The sequence below is a fragment of the Lepisosteus platostomus genome, chromosome 7 (genome assembly GCF_059453375.1).
Source record: "Lepisosteus platostomus isolate fLepPlt1 chromosome 7, fLepPlt1.hap1, whole genome shotgun sequence".
NCBI lineage: Eukaryota > Metazoa > Chordata > Actinopteri > Semionotiformes > Lepisosteidae > Lepisosteus > Lepisosteus platostomus.
The window spans coordinates 54,892,158-54,916,314 of NC_142617.1; the positions used below are offsets into that span (position 1 = coordinate 54,892,158).

At 35.6% G+C, this 24,157-nt stretch overlaps 1 protein-coding gene and 1 long non-coding RNA gene across 5 annotated transcripts in view; one reads left to right on the forward strand and one right to left on the reverse strand.

Annotated features, from left to right (window-relative positions):
* LOC148659246 (uncharacterized) overlaps window positions 1-18,380 on the reverse strand; it is a 34,774-nt gene extending 16,394 nt beyond the window's left edge. Inside the window, exons 1-3 of one of the 2 annotated variants that reach the window (XR_015940378.1) lie at window positions 18,284-18,380; window positions 15,918-16,003; window positions 14,914-15,005 (exon numbers count right to left, since the gene is read on the reverse strand). This is a non-coding gene — a long non-coding RNA (uncharacterized LOC148659246). The remainder of the gene's footprint in view (window positions 1-14,913; window positions 15,006-15,917; window positions 16,004-18,283) is intronic. The other variant, XR_015940377.1, reaches the window with a different exon arrangement.
* Window positions 1-24,157, forward strand: part of insyn1 (inhibitory synaptic factor 1) — a 50,940-nt gene that overhangs the window by 10,589 nt on the left and 16,194 nt on the right. Inside the window, exons 2-3 of one of the 3 annotated variants that reach the window (XM_088641291.1) lie at window positions 8,640-8,685; window positions 11,229-11,271. The exons of the other annotated variants lie outside the window; for them this stretch is intronic. Of the exons in view, the coding sequence (XP_088497417.1) occupies window positions 11,236-11,271 (36 nt within the window). The 5' untranslated portion in view covers window positions 8,640-8,685; window positions 11,229-11,235. The remainder of the gene's footprint in view (window positions 1-8,639; window positions 8,686-11,228; window positions 11,272-24,157) is intronic. 3 annotated transcript variants of the gene reach the window in all.

Sequence of the window (24,157 nt, forward strand, 5' to 3'; positions counted from 1 at the left end):
CCAACTCTTTTTCTTTTTATCGAGTGAATGAAATGACTTACCAATGACAATAAAACTTTAGGGACAACAGGGCTTGCTGTGAACAGATACAGACCCAGCTGTCATGCAGTACATCACAATAAGAGGCTTATATCATATGTTTACAAGTATACCACAGTCCTGACCTACTACTGAGTCTTGGCAAAAGTGTTGTGTAGAAGTGAAAGCTACTGTACAGTATTTTCTTATGTGGAGGACTGAGACTAGATTTCCCATTGTTCTTTTGACCAAAATTTACTGTGAACCCAGTAACAGTCCAACAACTCAGTCTTATGATTGAGTTAACTTACAGTACTTTCTCTGCTTTTATGTACAAATTCCAAGGAAAACACAAGTCAATTTTATTATTGATCTGCAAAAATAAACTCATAATTAAGATAATATCAAGCATAGATCTGAAGAATAAATTAGTCCACTTTTGTTTTATTTCCCAAGATTTTACCTTGAATGTCCTTCGCATAAATATTGCAGATTATGCATGAGCCACAAGGGTACAGGTAGACTGTTTTCCCTTCTGCAGTACCTCATTTTAAGGAGAAGTGCTAAGACATAGAATAGAACCAAATATATACAATCTGTTTTTGACTTGTTGTGAGCTACAGTCAGACTATTTTAAATCATCATAAGAAACAAGTATGTCCTTTGTCACTGCAAAAAGTGTTTGCTATTTGTTTTAATTTAGTAATTTAGTTGCCATAAAATAGAACATTTTCATTTAATCCATATTTTACATTGGCATTGCTAATGCAAGTGGCCCATATTGTCGTTAATACTGAAGTAGCAGACTTAAAAAAAGAAATTTTATAAATTTTCTATTTTATTTAGATCTTTAAAGAAGATCAGATATTGAAACTGAAGTTAAGGCTTGCACACAAACACTGTCTGCTCTAATATTCTTTGAGTGTAAATTTACTGACAACATGCCAAAAGCATATATACAGTATATATATAAGCTGGCAATGGTAATACATTTTCTTTTTTCTCTTCTAATATTCCTATTAGTAATATTCAATAAATAAAAATTACATGAAATAGAAAAATGTGGCGATATGCAATGAAAGAAAATGAAACAAAAACAGCTGTTGCTGTCTTTTGCAGAAGAATCACTAGTACATCCCATCATTACCATTCAGTCAGAAGAGAAAGAGTGTTCTACCCTGTTAGCATTAAATATTCATATCGTATGTAAATCATTCAAACCCTTTTTGTGTGTCACTTCATTAAAATCTTTGTTATAAATAAAAAGAAACGATAAAAACGAAGGAAACAAAAGAGTAAAACAGATCAAAAGCATGATGTGTGAAAAGAAATAAGCCATGGGTCACTGCATTGTTGGATTTGTGTCTGTTCTTAGTGCTGTACACCTATATCTCTTTCTGGTAAGATCTGCATTCCACGTTATGGAATCAGTGAACTTCAGTGCATTATTAACGCTGTGTGCTTTTGTTACAGCCAAAAGGAAAATTATGACTAACTGGCAACAACTTTACTGCATGTTCTCCTTTGGCTCAAAGATGCAAAAGATGTGGGAAAGGCTAAGACAGTGACCTCCACAATTACAGTCAAGGTCATGAAACTACAGACAAAAACAGTTGCATTTCTGGTATAGCTGCAAACTAAAAGGCATTCCTCTGTCCTCATTTGGGATGTTAAGAATGGAAAAAAAGGTAAACAGCATGAAAGGAATTGAAAGGCGGATGCAAAACTGTGGGAAACTGGCTGAAGCTCCTTGACAAATTTACAACCTTTTTTTTCCCCACCAATAGTGTTTAGTTGCCATTGAGACACCTAGTGGATGACAGAAGTAATGCTCCTTTCATAAACATGAAAGACCTGGTACTGCCAATATTGTTTATTATGGATAAGAAAAAATGCAAAGTATTAAAATAGTTACTATTTAAAAGCCAGATTCTTTCTTCAAAAGTTTGAGTACAAAATTAGAACTCTAATGATATTCATTTTTTCTTTTACATATTTTGCTTATTTTTACTGAAACAATTAAAACATATTATCTCTCTGCAATGAACTTACAGAAACTTTATAGATTGGTAGAGGAAAGCCCTGGCCTGTAACATACAAAATCAAATCTGAAGCAAAAATTGAAATCTTCCACTTCCATGAGCAGCTACATTTTATGATGAATGTTATATTCTTCCCCGCAGCAGTCATGCAGTCGTCCTGTTCCATATAAAGCAGCCGTTTGTGCTTTGCAGAATCTTTGTGTTTAAAATTTAGCTTTAATGTAAGTTACACCTTTCAGTTGTACGATCAACCATTTTATTTCCTTTAGCTTCTCCAAAAACGTTGAAGACCCTATACAAGTCTAACTAATCCTCTCTTTTTTCCCTTTCATATACAGTACTTTAGTGTTATTGTTAAGACTTTTCATTCTGTCTCCTGTGACAATAATTAACATATCTGATGCTTTTTTATTACATTTCTATAGTGACTCAGGCAATCTGGGTGACTGTCTAGGGCCCTGAGGCCACCATTAGGGTCCCTCAATGTGCAACACAACAATTGTTCGTTAATCTGCAACTGCTCAAATATGAGCCAACAAAATACCCCCAGTTGTGAGTGTAAGTGTAGTAGTTTAACTGTTAATACAGTAAATGTATCTCACCTTGAATGCTATTCATTTCACTCAGTAAATGGTGTGATAAATTGTACTGATTTTTCCTTACATCTTACATTAAATGAAACATTGCACCTTTACTTGCCTTGCAAACTATGTTGTGATAGTTTAAAATTAAAATCGTGTAGTTGCAACTGATAGACACACGTCCTCTTCCAAAATGACATACCTATTTGGAACTGAGAAAGGGAAGTCCAGAACAGGAGACAGGGATAAGCCATCTAAAAGAGGTACTCCACATCAAGTCATTGTAATAATGCATTTGTATTTGAACTGGGTTTGGGTCTGTCAGATCCATGTAATCAGTGAATGGTAGATAATTCTCATTTTCTAGCTAGACATGTAGACTACTTGAGGAGTTTTTACTAGAAGCCAATAGATTCATGTTTCAGGTTATTACTTGCAATGTTAAAATACTGTACATGTTATCTTTGTAAAATGGATACTTCTTGCGCTTGCTTGTACAGTAAGTTACTTATTATGTGTTCTTCAAAGCTGGTTAATAAAAGTTTTATAGCTATATAATTAATCTATTTAATTGTTCCAAATAGTAAAATAAGGTTGTGTTGGAAGGTGAGAATAGTAGTAGTGTATGTGCAAATTGTTATCTGGAAGGGCATCTTTCCAAAATTTTGCCTAGACCCCCACAAAGCTGATGTAATGTGGAATTATCTCTAGCAACACAGGAAGAGGGACTGGCAATTGGAACTGCTCAAATTGAAGTTTAAACCATTAAATTGGTTTAATAATCATTTTTTATATTATTTTTACTCTATTCATAAAGCAGTTCATGGTTTCGGTGGTTCAGTGGTCTTGCAGTAAAAGAAAGACAAAACAATATGAACACTACAATTAAAACAATCAATAATGCAACAAAATGCTTTTGAAAGAAACTCAACGTTGCTATGCAACAGCACACCCATATAAGACATAACAGAAGTATTTAAAAGATGAAAATGAAAAGCATAAAAAACTGACCCAGTTAAATCAACAGTATAACTAAATTATACATTAACTGATTACATTATACATACTGTAAAGATTCTCTTTAAGCATGTTTTAAAACTTGAGTCAACACTTGCTGAGCCTCTAATGAATTTGGGCAGTTCCACAGACATGATGCTGTGCCTAAGAGTTATCTGTTGCATATGGATCCTGGTCTTTAACAGTAAGAAGACCTTGAATCTGCATATCTCACATTAAGGTACTTTAAGGTACGTTAAGGTACTTAATGTGAGTAAGTACTTAAGGACACAAGTATTTTCATACTTGTGTCCTTAAGTACTTGAATTTGACTATTTATACATGCATAGGTGAACCTTAACTGATCATTTAGTGTCGCATACAGAATGTGAGCAAGAGAACCTAAAAGTCCATTCATTTTCACTGTGATATTTACAGAAGATGGGTGTTATATGCAGTGTACTTCTTCAGACTACTCACCTTTTATCTTAAGAAAGTCCTTTTGGATACTTATAATAATTTCAGACCTACGTCTCTTAAGTGCAGAAAACGCAAAAATAGTATCTGATATGGTCTTCAAGAGGATACACAATAAGCATAGCAGTGAATACAAAGGACATCATGGCAACAATGTGACCAAGAGGCAAAGTGCAAATACTACTAAAGGTCCTAGCACCTAACCCTGTGGAACACCTTGAGCAGCTGGTACAACATCAGATTTAAAACATCCAACCATAGATCATATAAAAGGCTATACTTAAGTGCAGAAAGAGAGAAAAAAAATAAATGCCCCAGAGTAAGAGGCATATTCATTAATGATCTTAGCAAGGACTGGTTCAATACAGAGTCTTTGTCTAAATACTGACAAAAAAAAGTGCTCTTGAGACAGAAGATTAATTTCAGCAGTCACAGTCTGATCCACAATTTTTGTGAAAAAAGGCTAACTTGAAGTGTGTTAGTAATTGTTAAGTACTTGGAGGTCCGCACAGCACAATTCAAGCCTACATGACAAAGGCCAGATTTAAAGGATTAATACTAATAAAAGTAATTAAAAGTAGTGTCTCAAAGCGCTTTACAATAAGACAATAAAACAAGAAGAGGAGATAACAGAATAAGAACAATCAAAAACAAGGGTTTACAATGCAGTAGAAGATTCAAAGGGGCAGACAAAGGCATCAATTAAATAAAAGCCTTCTGAAGATTTTGAGTCTGGATTTGAAAGCACTCTGGGAAGGTGACTCTCTGATATCTTTGGGATTATAATTCCAGAGCTTTGGGTCATAAGAAGAGAAGGATCTGTCATTCAAAATACTGTATATGGACAAACCTGGGAGACATACAGGAGACCACATTCAGATGAACAATAGTTGCAAGGTTGAGAGTAGGAAGATAATAATTTTAATAAGTACTAAGACGCCAAGCCATGTAGAGCCTTACAGGTGAGTATGAGGATTCCGAAGTAAAAATCAAAACCCGACAGGAAGCCAGTGCAAGGACTCCAGGAAAGTAGTAATGTGATCACTTGCACACAACCTGTCCAGGTTCTAGCGGCCGAATCCTGGACATACTGAAGTTTGTGTAGTATAGATTTAATTTGAAATTCAAGTACAGTGCCATCCACAGTTATTGCACTGTCTTTATATACAGTAGTTGATGGGAAGTGACAAGAGTGATGACTTTAGTCTTGTCGCAATTTAAAGGAAGGAAAATGAATCATCCAGGTTTTTATGTCATAGTGCAATTAGAAAGTGCAGACATAGCGTGAATGTAGATCTGAGTATATTCAGCATAGAAATGATAATTCAGACCATGTAATCTTAATAGCTGACAATTGGAACATGCACAGTAAATACTGAATAGTATGGGGCTCAGTATCGAGTCCTGAGGAACACCAGACTTAATGAGTCCGATTTCAGAGCTAAACCCACCAAGAGAGACAAAGTGTTGACAATCAGTAAGGTAAGAGCTGAACCATTTAAGAGCAATGTCGGGAACTCTAAAAAAAACTCTAAAGAAGAGAAAGTAAGATGTCATAGTTAAGACTGTCAAAAACAGCACTGAGGTATGGAAGAATAAGGATGGATATTTTAATAGGAACCAGAAACCATAACAAGATTGTTAGTGACTTTAACCAGGGCAGGTTCTGTGCTGTGTAATTGTCTGAAACTAGATTGGAGGGGGTATGATGAGGTTATTTACAATGATGATTATTTAATTAAATTGAGACAGCTTGTTCTAAAATTTTAGCAAGAAAGGTTAGGTTGGATATAGGATAAAAATTGTTTAGATTATCCCGAGACATGTTTGGTGAGATATTTGGTTTAATTCATGAAGTAACAGAAAAAGCAGAGAAGGTAGCTTTGGGAAGCAACAGAATCCAAGGCATAGGTAGTAAGTCTCATTTTAGTTACTAGCTTAGTCACATGTTAGCAGCATTAACAGCAGTTAAAGGAGAGAAACTGGAACTGGAAACTATGAAAGCAGGAGGTGAGATTAATATTAATATGTAAAGAACTGTAGGATTATCACGACCACTTATATGCGTACTGATGTTGTTCATTAGCTTATGCAGGAACAGCCGGCTATGTCTTCCTCCATGACGCTCAAGACATCGTTCTGATGCCTTTCTTCAAGTATAGGTCATTTGTGTACAGGGGGAAAATAAAGTAGACTAAATACTGTGCAGTTTTTATGATCTCCTTCGATAAAATAGTTGAATTAATCAAACTCAGTTTATGGAAGCTCACAGTTCATTGCCTGTTAACATGAAGGTGAAGGAACTGCCAAGTCCTTCAAAACAGTATTGTCTCTTCATATATGTAAACCATTTTAAAATGCTTGTGAATACCATGGGAAATATGAAAATGTACATTATCAAAATAAATGAAGTTATTTTCTTCATGTTATGCTACATAAAAAGTTTGTTTGTAAATGTTCACAAAACAATAGAAATTAAATAAGTAGCAATACTCTTCTGCCAATGTTATTCATATATATCCATGCTGCAGTGTTTTGGACCACTTTTCTTTACTCGACATGTAAAACTTTGTATGTGTGACTTGTTGGACAGCACCTCCGTGTTTCTGTCATACTGTAGAACTAATTAATTCCAGGCAAATATTCCAGGGACCTCTTGGCAGCTTAACCAGTTCTTTCAGGCGATTTACAGTTTTCAGTGCATCCACAAACTCTCATACTACTTTATCACATTCGTGTCTAGAGTCTGTATAGAATATTTAGTCACTTCAAGATAGAGAAAGAGTAATAGAATGTGGCTTGGCAGAAAAGTCACCTTATGACATTGGCATCCTCTCTAATCTAGTCACAGTGTTGGAAAGAAATATGTATATAAGCTAACAATGTGTCTGTAATACAATAACAGAATTTGCAAGTAATAAAATAGGAAAAAAATCGAATTCACTCTCTATGTTTCTTATCTCAGACTGAAAAGGGAAAAGGGAGTGGCTTCTCGAAAAGCGGAATCATTAGTAAATAAGCAGAACAATGTAGCCCCTATTTACAACATTGTCTTGCATTGAATATTAATAGTACGCTTAATGATAATTAAGTGACTTAAAAGTAAAAAGAGATGGTTCATATTGCTTGATTAATTTTAAAAACTAAGTTATAAATGCAGACGCGATCGCTGCCATAAGCGCTCCAGGCAGTAGAACGTTCGTTCTGTACTGCTGAGCTCCGGGCCTCCTCCCTCTCTCGGTGCCGCGCCCCTCTCTGACGGAGCGCAGTGGGCGGTACGCTATTTTCAGAGCCTCTGATTGGGAAAAAAAGACCTGCTGATCAGTTTCACACACCAGGAAGAGAAAAGAATGGGATTTTTTCTCTTCGAAACGTGTGTTGTCTTTATGAAATTCGTGTATTTTAAACGTTTAATTAAGAAGTAAAAACCTTACAGCGTACACAAAGACTCTGAGCTGATCACGAGGAAGACAAATCACCCATTTTTCGCGCATAAAAAGTGGTTTTTAACTCTCTAAACCTGTTTTTATATGTTTTAAAGTCGTGCAATGTCTAAGTTAAGCAGGAACACATCATTATATCTCATTATTTATTTTTTTTAAAATTTAAAAATCGTTTGCCCAGCCTATTAATAGCAAGCTCTTTGCTGACAGACAATTAGTTCACTCTAATGTTACTTTTAGCACTGCTATACCGCTTTTTATTTTTGCCTTTGAATTTATGATTTGATTGCGCAATATGGTTTCCACTCTCCAAGAGACAGAAACGGCAAAAAAAAATGTTCTGTTACCAGTAAGAAATTATTTAGATGATCACGGATTATATTCATGAGGCAGTAACCTCACTGCTTAGCAACTCTTTGTTTTCTAAGGAGAAAAGAGAAAAACAAAGCTTCCTATAATTAATTAAGTAGATTAGTTAATTTAAATCCTCCAACAAAGACTGTTTTTTATTTGATCTCTGAACCTATCTCCACAACTATCACATCTCTTCCTCTAAACCTTATAAAATAAGAACTAATCATATATGATTATGAAGGGCTATACCAGCTCTCATAACTAGGTTGCAAGTCAGTAGATTTTACTGGATATGAGTTTGGATAAAATATCTCAGCTATGTGTGCCTTACGCAGTATCTGGACTAAAGGGTACAAGTAATTCTTGACTTTCCTATCATTGTCTATCTTGTCTTAAATGTGGATTCTAACTGTGCTATGCTTAATACAAAAATAAGTAATAATAGTAATGCTAATAGTAATATTATCCAATTTATTGTCCCACTTGATTCATAAGGATAACTTAATGAATTTAGTCTGTGAATTCACAAAGAGTTTTGTCTCTACAGCTGTTAGAGATAGGAGATGGAGTTATTGATCCTAAAAACTACTGCAGAACACATCCTGGAGGAATAACAAATTTCCTCAAGCAGAAGCTAGACTTCATCCGTAATTTCATAAATCAATTGAGAAATGTTTCAAATTAACAGAGAGGTCATTTAGTTGAGGGTCATTTTCACCCTCTCTTAGGATTTCATATTGTGCAGTCACCAGAAGGGTTAAGCAACATTCTTTGGTAAGTAGGTGGTCCAACAACAGTTGTAAGAACTGTTTTCCACATGCAGTGTGACACTCTCATCGGGCGATAACTTAAATATCTAGTTGTTATGTTCTTTTGCAGAAGCACTTGCCCTAAGTGGTAAGAAACATTTTTTTAAAATAAAATCTCTATGCATGGTAAAGAATTAACACTTTAAAAAGTACCTGTGGGTAAGTAAAGCTAACATTAAACCAATACAAGTACCTACCACAACAATCATGGAGTGGACCTAGTTGTCCACCTAATTTAATTTGAGACCTCCTTTTATAAAAACCTGCTAACAGATTTGCTGCTGGCATTTGTATGTTCCAGTATGATTTTTCCCAAATGGTTAGAGATATTGAGCAAACTATACAGGAGGTATTATAATACCATTGTAATAGGAACGTCCAATCAAAATAATAGGGATAGTCTACTTTAAGCTACAGGTACGTCTCAATTACAACTTCTATAATCTGAATTTTAACTATTTTGGAAAAAAAACAGATGGAAATTATGTTCACATAAATATTTACATGAATTCCATGAATGCCAGGGTATTAATGCTGTTTCTCTACAAAGGCATATATGATTAATTACTTTGCAGAAATTAAAAATGGAATACCTGTCTGCAGTTTAAAAAACAAGCTAGTAATGATTCCTTCATGTCATGGGGGAATGTCAAATTCAAAAGATTTCACATGGTGTTTTTAAACAGAACTTTTAAAGTTTACATTTTCCTCAAAAGGACACAAACTATACATATTTTGTTTTATAAAATTAATAAAAATATTTGAAAATTCTGTGAAACCTCCAAATATTGGTTTCAAACCTTAAATAACAGTAATTAATTGTCAGACACAATTGTGTATCTTAATGTAATGGAACTCAATCAGACAGGCAGGAATACTAACAAAATGAAATAGTAACAAAGAAAATGTACATCAAGATTCAGTAATTCAACATATACATTGAGCTGAATTCTGTTTTGGAAACCTACAGGCTGTAAATCTGGTACAATCAACTGTAAAACTGTAGTGCCAGCAAATCCAATATGTGAAAGATAGTACTTGGATGACAGAGACTTGTCAATTTAACAAAATTGTCTCTTTAGGGACTGCAGAGCTAGCACCTTCAATATGTTCAATACTGGAAACTTTAAGCCGGTATGTTCAATATGGTGATTTTAATACTTGGATGCCAACAACTATAAATACAGCAGTGCTCAGGGAATGACCATCCAACAGCCAGAAAATTCAATGAGAAAACAGTTTAGTGCCCGAGGCATTTTTTATCTGAAAAATTAAGCCACTGCAAGAGCAAAAGATAAAAAATGCAAACCATTTCAGCTTTACAGGTTTCAATAGCTACCCACAAATTTAAATTATAGCTTAATTTTTTCCCCCTCAATAGCTTTCCTATTTTGTTCTTCAATGCTTTTAAGAATGCATTTAGAAAATACTGATGACCAAAGGGTGGGATTCAGTATTGGAAACTGATGCCATTACAATGTAAAGATATGGACTCAAACAAGCAATCAATCTCCTGTTATTCATGGAGAAGGCTTTTCTCTTTTTTATCCAGTAATAGGTCATATATACATGACCAAAATAATGACACGTTATAGAATATGAGGATGCATGGATATTCATTCTGAAAACAACATTGTATTACAATGTATGACCTTATTAAACTTTATATTTAGTGATATGAGAAAACTAGAAAAAGTTTGCAGAAGCCAAACTTTTAGAAATGTATACAATATACGTTTCAGACGTATTTATTTATATATTTATATAAAAACTTAACGTTTTTAATTTAATGTGTATTTAATAATACTTTTCAATAAAAGTAAAATGTGAAGGTTTTTATTAATATTTTGCAAACACAATCTAATATGTTTGAGTGTTTATTCTGAATTTATTGCACACTGGCACAACTTTTTAAAATGTATATATAAGTGTGTCTTTTCTATAGCAATTTCTGTTGTAACTTTTGTATTATTGTTCCATCTTAGACATTTAAGGATGCATTTATGAATTTGCTGAGCAGTTACATCAATGTTTTCTTAATTCATGTTTTTGCAAACACAGCAAAAAAAGAAAACACAGTACATCTCCTTTTTTAAAACCTTTCTGAAACTTTAAGATTTTAAATTGAAATAATAGTGTGGAAAGGTCTAGACTTTGTTGAAGTAATTACAACTAACTTCACTCTGCTGGGGTACTAATGCTGAAAGACAAAATAATAAAGGTGGATATATTTAAACTCTTTGATCCTAATATTTTTTTTTAAAAAGATCACAAGAATTCTACTAAGATTTCACTTTTTTAGCACCAATGGGTCAATCAAAAGGAAATTACATACTATATGCAGGACCATAACTTTGCCATTAATTATTTGAAAAAAAAAACACATTAATTCCCAATAAGGAAACCTGCTGGTTTTTCAAAGTTGAACTTTTATCCAAGTGATGGAGTACAAGGGAGAGGTGGTTTAATGTTTTTATTTTCTATATTTAGACCTGTATTTTTGTGCAGAGATGGGATGCCAATTAGGACTGCAGAGCAGCCAGTATATTGGGTAGTGTATATATGTAGAATATGATTTACACATATATTGGATACATGTGTATATATTTCTAGATCAGACCATGTCTAAAACGAGATCTTGTAAAAATAGATCTACTAAATATAACCTACCTTAACTACATGCTTGTGCTAGAAGGTGTGTGTTCAATTGAGGTCCTTGAATTGCCTGAAATACCATCCAGTTTGACCTACAATTAGTTTAACTACAATCTAATCTGCCATTTCCTCCAGTTGACTAGAATTATACTAGCACTACTTTGGAATTCTATGTAAATTTATAATAAATTTAAAATAAAATAAAAAAAAAACAGTCACAAAAAAAAGCTTTTCTCGTGGGAATTCAAAGCGCCTTGCTATAAAGTACTCATTTGTTTTCGTGTTCTGACAGTAGATAGTGTGTCCTAGCTGTCTTTTCAGGGGTTGTGCTCTCTACAGTGATTTATAAATTCTACTGAAGTTATTAAAATACCTTCCAGTCTCAGAGGTCCGAGCATATGTCCTTGAATCCCCAAACCCCATTTAATAAATAGACTCTACCTGAGGGTCATGGACCTTTACAGGTGACAGTGACCATTTTTATTCTTGAACAGAAGAGAGTGTTGGGTAGTTAATCATACCTACAGGGAGTGTTAGTGACTACCATGTAGTGAGAGGCAGTAAACTTTGTAAGGAATCTAAAACCTCTAAACTGTGCTGCACAAGTCATTTTATAGTAGCCTTGTAAAACCTCTGCTGTTTAACTCTGGAGCTCAAAGGAAGTTTCTTAAATTTGAGGTGGAGTAAATATTTCCTGAAAATGTCATGATGATTCAGCTTTTATTACAAAATCAGGTTTAATCAGGTTTTAAGTGAATGTAAATGAATTGACAGCATTTACAGTTCACTCAATATTATAAGGTCCTTTGTACTCTTTAGCCATGTTCTATTTATGGGTTTACCCATATTGTACTGCTTTCCCCCCTCTGGGGGGGATACTGCTACAGTATTTATTTACAATGTTCATGATTTAGCTAGAAGACCTCTATGGGATAAGAATCTGGTTGCTTAATTTCACATATAACCTACGTTTTCCAATAAAGATGAATTGCTGGTGGTCATACATTCACAGCAGGCTAACCCCAAAACGGTGTACTTACAGTAAGCTTTTAATAAGAATACACCCTGTGATTTTCTAATCAGCTCTCAAGGAGAAGAAAAAAACATTTATATTTCTTCTCAATAAGACCATATAAGCAACACATCTTTTATTATATCAGGTCCATTTAAGGTTTATTTCATGCTGAAAAGAGAAGAAAAGAAACACAATGTTTTGGCTGTGGAGCCTTCTTCGGGTGAATGGAATAAAATTTTGCTTGTTCCTTTGCAGCTTACGCATGCAGACTTACTGTAGTAGCTACCTACTTGAACTACGTTATTAATCTGTCTAATTCCGTCAATGGTAGATCCAAGAAACTCTACGAGGTGGCTTAAGTTTTTAATAGATGTCTATACACATATAGTATAGTACCATGCACAAAGACATATATTGTAATACAGAAAAACAAGGTATGGGATAAGAGAAAAAATAAATGGGATAAAATGTATATTAACTGAATGTCTGTCAAACATAAAAAGATCTGAAAGAAATATTAGTACTTGTTTGCAGAGCAAACATGGACTAAAGAGCTGTGCTTAGTGCATATGTCAGACTGCACTTTTTCTGTATGTTAGAGCTGGATTTGGCATTGAAGGATATGCTGATATATTATTAAATCATTTTTATAAGCTTTCTTCATTCTCCTGGTGCCACTCTGTCATGTATCAGGTGTGTACTGTACATGTTCCCGCACAGATAGATTTTCATCATCTCTACTGTATCTGCCTTTCCAGGTTTTTTTCTATGAATACATCTAGCAATGGTATGGTCTAAAATGAATTAATCATTAAAGGAGATATTTTCCTTGTTTTATTGACCATTTTAAACATTGTAGTTTTAAGCTCTTTTTTTCAGCTTAAATAAAAATAAAAAAGGAATAGTTTTCCTTTTTAAAATTTGTGGTAAAGGTGGTGTTTTGCCAGACAACAAATTAGAATTTTAATAAAGTCACATAATATGTGACTCATGACATACTTAGGAAAAAAGTTTCTTTTTTTGTCAGCAGCAACTTTGCAACAAAAAAAATCTATATCTTGATGTTCTATCAATTCCAGAAGGAAAAGGAGATGCAGTGTAAAAAGTTGTAAAGACCAGCTGTAGTCAGCAACTCTGAAATCCATGTTAACACAGGGTAAAGAACTGTAGCTTGATCTCGGAATCAATTGGCAGAAAGCCTTTCTACCTAAGCCTTTCTCATTAATTTCTTTGTCTTTTGAAGTTTACTCCTCCTCCTTACATTTCAAATATTAAATGAACAACGTTTCAAAAAATCTCCTTCCAAATCCAAGCAACACTAATCTTTATGCACACCCCTTTTTTCCCCTCTGTTTCTGTACTAGCAGCAGGAGCAACAATTAAATTGAGCATAGGTGGCATGAAGTGTGCCAATGCATGAAGTGCATTATCATCTGCATTTAACAATTATGATCCAACCTCATAAGATGTTACAAGGGAAATCAGTGTACAAATAAAGTGATATAAAAAATGAAAAATTGATTTCTTACATTCTGGTAAGATGTGCTATGTCATTCCACATAAGGTGTCTATCTGTGTGTTTGCTGTATGCTGTATCTGCATTGCAGATAAAGGTTATACTATTCTAAACACAAATACCTGCTTACGTGCAAGATGGAACAGTAGGTAGTTGCAATAGATTATGGATGATTTCAGTAACATGAAAGTTAAGGTTTGAGAAAAAGTTTTATTTTCCCCTTTGTACTTTATTATGATTCAAATACTTTCAATTAGATTGTCTCAATACAGCAAATAAGCACAGCATTAGTGCAGTGACACAAAATGATTTTGTAGTGGCTTGGATATCCACTTTTATTATGTCACATTATTCTAATCTCTTGAAATTGCCATTTTTAGTGCTTTAGTGCTTGTAGCAGCAGGTGTGGTGAACATGAATGCTTGTACAGAATTGATAATATGCTTATGTCAGGGTCCACACTGGACTTTTGTGTTGCTTGTACTTAAAATAACATGGTATTCAAACTAAGCATTTCTAATCCTAATTTATATTTTGTCTGGTAGATTGTGTATCCAAAACTAAACAGAACTGGCATGAATGCAAGAAAGAATCATTCAGACACAAGTAATATGGTTTGAAACACAGCCAAGTCTAAGAAGTTGTTTTGAAAATACTAAAAATGTCAAGATGAAGACATGTTACCCTGAATACCGAAAAAGAAGAAAGGAAAAAAATTAACATTAGAGATATTTAACAGAGACATAAAGAGGATGTTTGACAGTAAACCTCATAAATCACTTTTTTATACATGTGGCAGTGAAATGGAACTGACAACAGCCCCAGGGACAGGCTGCCACATAGAGACTACCAGACAAGAAGAAATAAATAAAAAAAAAATGTGTCAAATAGTGGGAGAACGCAATAGGGGAGAGGCTGTCAGGGCTATGCTGCTGCCTGCAGACATTACTACTGGCTATTTAAAAATGAGAAGTAATGTTTGATATGTTGATAATATGAGTATTCACTTTATCTTTGTTGGGACAGATTCAGTAATAGTATCCTAGGCCACAATGCACTTTAACTGAAGTGCAGGAACCTGAACTTAGGTCAGTTTTTCCTAGTGAAAAAGAAATTAAGAACAACTATGTATGAATTGGTTTTGTAAAGTCTTGGTTTAAATACTGTACTGTGGTATTTTTAATCACATTACTGTGTGTGTTTTAGTTGCAAGTTACTGTAACGCATTGCTACTGTAATTGTTTTATTTGTATCTGTCTTATTTTTTCCTAATTGAACTACTGACAAGTGATTTTGTTGATTTTGTAAAAATGTGTGGAATTCTGTACACAAATAGCATTCTAAATTAGATTGATTAACTATTCCTTTGTCAGCATGGTGTTTTCTGCAAGTCCTCTTTGTGTTAGCTGAGATGGCTCAACTGTGCTGTGGCTTCTACTGCTTGTGGTCATGTACAAAAGTGGAAGTGAGCACTCCATTTCAGTGGCATGATTTAGCCATGACATTATTCTCTTATGTTAAGGAAATTTGCATGGTTCACATATCCTAAAATTGTCTCAGACCTCTGTAGAAAAAAAGGAATATACTGTTGCACAATTAGGCTTTGCTGTCTAAGGAAGACAGACCATAATCAATAAGCACACATCCAAATTTAACCCAAGTTAGTGGTCCCTCTAGGGAGAGGTATTGGCAAGGCAATGTAGTGAAGCTTACAGTATGTAGTACAGTAGATGTACCTGTTGAATGGATACATAAAGAGCTTTGATCCAGAGTCCTACCTGTTTATCTCCTTGCATGAGGTGTAAATAATATGATAAACATGAGAATAAGTTTAAAAAAGATGATTATGTGTGTAGTATTAAAGCAGCAACACCTGTTTCACAAGAGGTTGTACCACGTATTATAGTGAGGGAATTGTATATTTCAAAGTGCTATTATGTTTATCTCTACTGTAGTGGTTGCAGGCAAATGTTCTCAGGCTGTAATGGCTGTGAAAATTTCTCTGGCTCACCTGGGATGGGGATATGGTACAACATTCAGGATTCTGCCTCCATCTTACATGGTGGAAGAAACAGGGTGGGAAGGCCTCTTACAAAACTGAAAATGGACAAATGGGAATTGAGATAAGGTACATGACATTCAAAAAATTCTACTACAACTATTGTTGTTGTTATAGCTTCTCTGTAACTTTAACATTACATTAATTTGTAAAGTGCCTTACAGTATATGCATCCATTTTCTAATTGCTTCGTACAGTTTAGGGTCACGGGAGAGTTGGAGCTGAACCCAGCAAGCAATGGGTACAAAACAGGATACACCCTGAATTAAATACAAGGCAGACATACAGACACAGAAATGCACACACACACACCTAGGACCAATTTACCCATTAGCCTACCAGTATGCCTGTGGACTGTGGGAGGAAACTGCAGTATGCAGAGAAAACCTACGCAAACAAGGGAAAGACATACAAACCCCATGTAGATACCACCCCAGGAATTGAATCCTGGGCCCAGTACTGCAACATAGCAACGCTAACCATTGCGCCATCTTGCAGCACCATGCTCAATAGCATATTCTCTTAATTCTTATTTCCATTTTTAAACATCCACTTCAATATTTTTCCTGAATATGGCAAATCATGTATTAGCAATGGTTACAGAAAAACAGGGATGATTTTTCATCTGTAATACTATATTTGCCCTGCCCTGTGGAGTTCGAACATCTTCTGAAGGTGAAAAAATCTTTTATGAAGTAATGTTTATTTTCACATTTTAATTGGCATTTAGGTGCAGCATACGTAAAAACTGTACTATATACAGTACATTCAATTTTCTCTTGAAAAGCCTGATAAGAAACTTTTGACCTTGAATAGGTAATGTGAGGTGAGTAAGTACTGTCTTATTCTAGTGGGTCCATTTCCTTGGTAGTGTTCCATTCCTAAGGTTTGAAAATCAATCAGGTATCTAAGATGGTTCACAAAGACAAAGCAGCACTGGAGCATCTCTAATCCCTTTTGGTCTCGCAAGAGATCCTGCAACTGTGAATGCAGAACTCAGATTAAAACAGGACTAAAGTAAAGCACTCACAAAGTGAGTGGAAGCAAATTAAATAAATCTGTGTAAAGGGATTCCCAACTACAGTCTAGAATACACCAGGTTTTCTATCTCTCCTTAAGTTCTATATACAGTAGCTCTTCAACTGGGAGTGTTAAATTGATCCAATTAAGGTTTAACTGAACCAGTTTATCCCTTCCCTGCAGCCTTAAGATGCTGACAATTTAAAGTGAGACAGAAAACCTACTGGAATCCAGATCTGGAGGTCTAGAGTTGGAAACCTGGAATATCTGTATACTCCTTTCGGTAACATGTGTAGGGGTAACTTTCTAACCAACAAATCTAGGAAAAAGGAAATTTACAACTTTGATTATTAATCTTCAAGACATTTGTAAAAATCAAAATAAATGTGTCCTCACTCATTTGTTCATCAAACGGAAAGTATCAAAATATCATTTTGGAGGTGATATACTGTATGACATTGGAGGTGTCCTTTGTGATGCTAATCCCTTTATTGTCCTTAACATTTTTCCAGGCTAGTTTTTTTTTTAAGTCACAGTTCTCCCATAGAAGGCTTGTTGAAATATTTAAAGGGAGCAGTTGAGAATGGTCCAAATATGTTAAAAAAAATAAATATCACTTGAGAACTTGGGCAACCAATCTGTCATAACTGGTTGGTCACAGCTGGTGGTCTGTGGATGTCTGTCGGCTCTGCTTATGAAAAGTAGTGCCGTTGAGAAGACTCCATGCACTCATTCCCTGATAATCTTTCCAATCATTTCATTCCTTTTTTATAGATGTTGCAAGCTCACAGTGTTGACAGAAAGGAGGAAAGATAATGTAGACATTACCGTTGATCCATTACATGGACAATCTCAACATCTACACAAATCTATATGTACAGTATACACATATTCACTGTCTCTGCATGTCACATAAAACATAACTCACAGTCAGTGACAGAAGTTCAGCAGTACTTGCTGAAGAATATCAAATACAAAGAAATGTCCTGTCCAAAGGTTCCTAGTCAGTCTTGTTGTGCCTAGAGACTCCGTTTCCAGATCACCTGGCACTCGTGAGGTATCCACATGTACAGAAATGCAAACCTTTCGCTATCTAAACAAAGGCGATAACTCTGGTTTCCTACGTAAACAAACTGGTTTGGAATTCTGGGGATAGCTACAGTATACTTGCTCTGTGGGTGCACACACAGAGTAAAGTAAGGTTGTTCCCGTATTATCAAAATTAAACATTAACTAAAACCAAACACCGTTTTCCTTTGTTTTAGAAGTGAGATGAAGCAAAATGATGATCAACTCACCGGTTTCAAATAAATAAGTTGTTTGGATTTCTCACCGTAAAATGGTTTCTCCCACAACCTGTAGAACACAAACTTTGTTTCAAACTGCCTGTTTCAGAGTTGCGCATGCGTGGATTGATTTGTAAGAAGATGCCGTTAAGAGGGGGTAGTATTTTCTTAAACAACATTTATGTACATAAAAGGAGTATGATATTTTATTTTTGGTAATAATATGTTCATTATTTAGTTGTGTACTCAATGGAGAAATGTGTATTTCAGAATTCTGATTATTATTTTGTAAAATAATTTTTGCTTTATAATGGAATATTCTAGGGGGAGGAGTTTAACCTAGAAAAGGAGCTCTTCAAGATAGGAAGGGGGAGGTACGAGAAAGTTGGTTGTGGGGTAGAATAGGAGCTGCCTACAATAATCTATTTTCTTTTACATCAGTTAATATATATATATTATTGTACTATAGCTTTATGTTTTTTCCCCCTTGGTTAGTTTGTATTTTTTACTTTGTTTCTGGGGTGTGGACTTTGGGAACACAGTTCCTTTTAATAAACACCATTGCACATCTTTGCAATTGTGGCTGTGCCATTATTGCTGCATTCCATCCACACCTCTAAACTCTTCAAGGAGGAGACGGTGACACTGGTACTGTAACTGAGAAATTAAAAACATTGTTCCTCCTGACATTTGTTTAGAATATTAATTCCAATTCAAGAAATTACAAAAATACCCCTGTCTATAAACCATAAATAAAATCACCTAAATGGTAGATTTAATCTTTAGTTCAACTGACCTTTACATATAGGCACATTAAACTGTATATTCAAAGTCCCACCATTCCCATTGGAGAGTTTTCCAGAAACAATATGAAGATTTTAGATTTTTTTTCTCAATTAGTTGGAAAATCATACAGTGACTGTGAAAGCACATGAATGTCAATGTTTAAGAGAGAAAATGTAGAGTAAATGATATTTCCATAATTTATGTCAAAGCAATTGGTATAAATTAAAATATGAAAGACATAGCTTAATTCAACCTAATTACTTGTGCCATTAGCTGACTTTCACTTTGTGAATAATTTAAAAAAGATTTCAAAATTTTCAAAAAAAATATTTCATTTCAAAACCTTATCCAAACAATAATTATTCTAATGAATTGCTTTGGATATAAATGAAAAATAGTTTTTTGAGTGTCTTTAAGAAGGAAGAAAATACAAACAACCAAAATCAGTCTAAAAAGTTGTTAAAACACAGTTTCAATCTTGACTTAACAAAATAAGCATCATTGATATTGTTGATATTGCTTCAATGTGTTTATAGTACTTTGTAATGTAGTCTCATAAAAGATTAAATTAGGCAAGCTGTTAATTACCTAAGAGTAAGAGCTACATTGGGAAAACCCGAATAAATTTATTTTTCCAATTTCAACTACAGCACACCCTCTGAACTTGTTAAAAACCAAAATCACAGACTATCACCAAAAATGAATCCCTCTCCTAGCCTACATTAACTGTACAAAAGAGGTATATAGTGTCTAACCACTACAACCAGAACAAAAAGAAAACGATGTATTACTTGAATATAAAGCAGTGTAATGCACTCTATATTACATTAGAAAACAGTGTTCCAAAATAAAATAAGGTAAATACAACCAATTACACAAATACAAATAGTGTACAGCCTATAACATATCACTTTTTTTTTACATTATATTTTCAACATAACAGTATGCATACTATTTTGATTTCCTTATTCAGTATGATTTACAAAGGAGAATTAAAAAAAAACGAATAGGTTTATATAGTCTTATGTCTATTTTTTTAAAGCTCTAGCTATTAAAGTAATAAATGTAGGTTGAATTCTGTATCTACTGTAACTTCTTTACACATCAGTCATAGTAACTATTGCTTGTAATGTATTAACTTAAATGGCGATGGTGGGTGTTCAGCAGAACTGAGTCAGTCACTGCGGGTGCACTGAATCATTGGTGTGGTCTGTCACTGAGACATCAGACCATCTCAGCAGCATGTTCTCAGTGCCAAGGAGAGAGCTGTATGTGTACTCTGGCATAGTGGCAAAAGCAACTAAGGTCCACAACTTCCATAACTATACAGTAGTTTCTAATGGGGAATCAGTTATAGTCTATGAAGACAGCAGTTTCCAACTATTGCACGGAGACAAATAAGTTAAAATAAGCTAATTGGCAAATAAACTTGACTTAACCTATCTGCCAAGTGTCAATAATTAGTCTCTTTCATAGAATAGCAATCCTTTCCTCTTAAGCAAAAGTTATCACTGAATTGAATCAAGGATGTTTAGTACAGTAATGATGCCTATTAAGAGCTGAATCAACCTAATCAAGTAGGTTAACCAAATACCTGAACTTAGAACCATAAAACGGCTAACAGTTCTGATTCACTTCAGGAACAAACACCTTTGTAAAACTGAGGGAAAAGATCTTGACCTGCTTTTCAACCTTTTGTTTTCTTTAATTAGAACTTTCCAATTTAACTTTCTTTTCATACAGCCATAGTCTGGAATTGCCAACTGTTATAATTTCATCTTATTGTAAAAACAATATGAGGGTACTGCATACTGTACTTTTATACTATGCACTTTCATATGCAAAGTACTCATGATGCAAATCCATATAACTCTAACTACACACCGCCGGCTGTGTCCACCAATTGAGGGAAATCCAAGGTAATTAATCAATCAAAGTTTATTTATCAAATGCACAACAATACAGCGTGCAGCAGTAATTGCTGGCAATGAAATGTCTTTTCTGTGAGCTCAACAGAGGGAAATAAAAATAAACATCACAAAATTAAAGTTACAGAATCAAGTTACATAATAATAGTGCAATAAAAATAAAAAAAGACTCAATATAAATAGAACTGCTATATATCCAGGGTGTATGCAATACATTATGTCCAAATAGTACAACATGCAGTGTGCCAAATACAATAGAAAACTGTATGTCCATGTAACCTGACCTGGATCACCTCACCATGTAACCTGACCGTGTCACCATACAGAGAGGAGGTGGAGCAACTAGTGGACTGGTGCACAAACAACAACCTATCTCTTTATGTAAACAAAACAAAAGAGATAATCATGAACTTCAGAAGAGCCCACGCTGATCACTCCACACTGTACATCAACGGCTTCCCTGTGGAGACAGTTAGAAATACCAAGTTTCATGGAGTGCACATTACAGATGACCTCACTTGGTCCCTCAATAACACCTCCCTAGCCAAGAAAGCACAGCAGTGACTCTATTTCCTGCGGCGACTGAGGAGGGCAAACCTTCCCCTGCCCATTCTTACCACTCTCTACAGAAGCACCATTGAGAGCACCTTGACCAGCTGGATCACTGTTTGGTTTGGGAATTGCAACGCTTCAGACCGCAAGACCCTGCAATGAATTGTGGAAACAGCTGACAAGATCATTGGAGCCTCCCTCCCTCCCCTCCATTTCTGTCACCTATCACAAACGCTGCATACACAGGGCCTCCAGTATAGTAGATGACCCCTCCCACCCCTCCCATAAACTCTTTGCCCTCCTACCACCTAGGAAAAGATATCACAGTGTACGGGCTAGCTCCACCAGACTCCGTACCAGCTTTTTCCCACAGGCTGTCAGGCTCCTCAACACCCTGGAATCTACTTGCACCCACTCCGATTCCAGAAACAAGGTTTAAATCCCCCCAGTGTGTTGTGCATATTGTACTATGTATTGCCTTGTAATTTGCACTATATCAGTGTCCTGTCTGTCCTGTCTGTATTTGCACCATGGACCAGGAGGAACGATATTTCATGCCACTGTATACTTATATATGGCTGGAATGACAAATAAACGTGAACTTGAACCTGACTATTTAACAAAGACCATTAGTGTGGTTGCTGAAGGTGTTTTTTAACAGTCTTATTGTCTGGAGGTAGAAGCTGTTCCGTAAACTCTTGGTCTTTGACTGAATGCTTCGTTACCTTTTACCAGACGGTAGGAGAGAAAACAGCTTCCATACCTTGCAGTGATGCAGCCAGTCAGGATACTCTCAATAGTGCACCTGTGAAGTTGGCCTGGATATGTGATGGCACGCCTCTAACCTGCGGAAATACAGTAGGCACTGCCGTGCTGTTTTGACCACGATGTTGGTGTGGTGAGACTGGGTTAAGTCCTCTGTGATGTTAACTCCCAGGAACTTAAATCTGCTGTCTCCCTCCACTTCATTCCCATTAATGTAGATAGGTGTGTGACCTCCTCCCTGATGTTTTCTATAATCCACAATCATCTCCTTAGTCTTACCGATGGTCAGAAAGATGTTGTTATCCTGGCATCATGCTGCCAGGGTTTCAACCTCTTCCCTGTATGCAGACTCCTCACCATTTGTGATCAGACCAATGACCGTTTTATCGTCTGCAAACTTAACGATGGAGTTTGAGTTAAGCCTGGCGACACAATCATGGGTAAATAAGGAGTAGAGGCCTTGGGGGACTCCAGTGTTTAGAGTCAGCGTAGAGGATATGTTAGTGCCCACCCTCACCACCTGTGGACGTCCCGGATCCAATTACCAAGGTCCTGGTGTTAAATGCTGAGCTGTAATCGACTGTTTCGACCCCGTGTGTGTCTGTATGTTTTATTTTGTTTTTCCACTTCCTGTTTCAGCTACCCCCCCACATTGGTCCATCACTACACCATCATTGCCATTGTGACATCATCTTCAATCAACTCTCTACCAATCAGAACTCATCTTCTTCAGTATTTAACATGGAGGTTATCAGAATGAGGGGGCCTTCTCGCTCGACTTTGGTTTAGCTCAACTCGGCTCCGATTTTGCTTTGCTTCGTTTTGCTTCGGCTTCGTCTCTCTTCGTTTTCATTTGTTTTGCTTCGTGTGTTTTTTTGTATAGCTTTGGCTTTGTTGGTTTGTGTTCGCCTCCTTGTGCTTTCGTTTGTTTGTATTATCCTTTATTTTGCCATTACCTTGCCCAAACGTGTTATATCAACCTCTGTGCTCTCTTGTACCCTGTTCCTTGTGTCTACTCTCGTTTTCCCTTATTAGTATTCGTGGTTCACTTGTGTATTTGTGTGAACTTTTGTGTAAAGGGTTAGTTAAGGTTGTCAGGTACATTGTGCACACATAGTTGGTCTTTGTATTTGTAACACTAGTTTAGGACAGGTGAGTGGCTTTTGTCTTGTATGGTTTTGGGTAGTTAGTGAAGGTTAAGCTAGGGCATTAGAAGACGCAGAAGACCGAGTGTTTCAGGTTTTTGTTTTGTAGTTAGGTCAGCTTTCCCTCACTTTATTAGCTAGCTCCATTTTGTTTGTTATTTTCTTTCCTTTGCCACTGCTCAAGTTTCTTATCCCTGTGTATTATTTTGTCCTATGTACGTATTAGTCACTTATTCAATTTTAAAAATAAGTCACTTTTGCACCAAATTTATTGTCACACTTCCTAAGTCCCTCACCAGAAACCCACCTGCATCCAAATCCATCATAAATGTTACTGCTCTTTACCCCTAGACCCATGGGGTCGTAACATCAACAAACAGCATTCTCACATAAGTTCTTTTCTTATCCGTGTGAAAGGGTAGTATGGAAGGCAGTGGCAATAGCATCATCTGTTGATCTCTTCTGGCAATATGCAAATTGTAGTGGATCCAGGGAGTCAGGCAATTAAGAGGTGATGTATGTTTTGACCAACCGCTCAAAGCACTTCATGATAACTGATGTGAGTGCAACTGGGCAGCAGTCATTCAGGCAACTAACTCTGGGTTTCTTAGGAATAGGAACTATGGTGGTTTTCTTAAAGCAGGAAGGAACTATAGACTGAGCAAGAGAAAGGTTCAATATGTCCAAGAAGACATCTGCGTGCTGGTCTG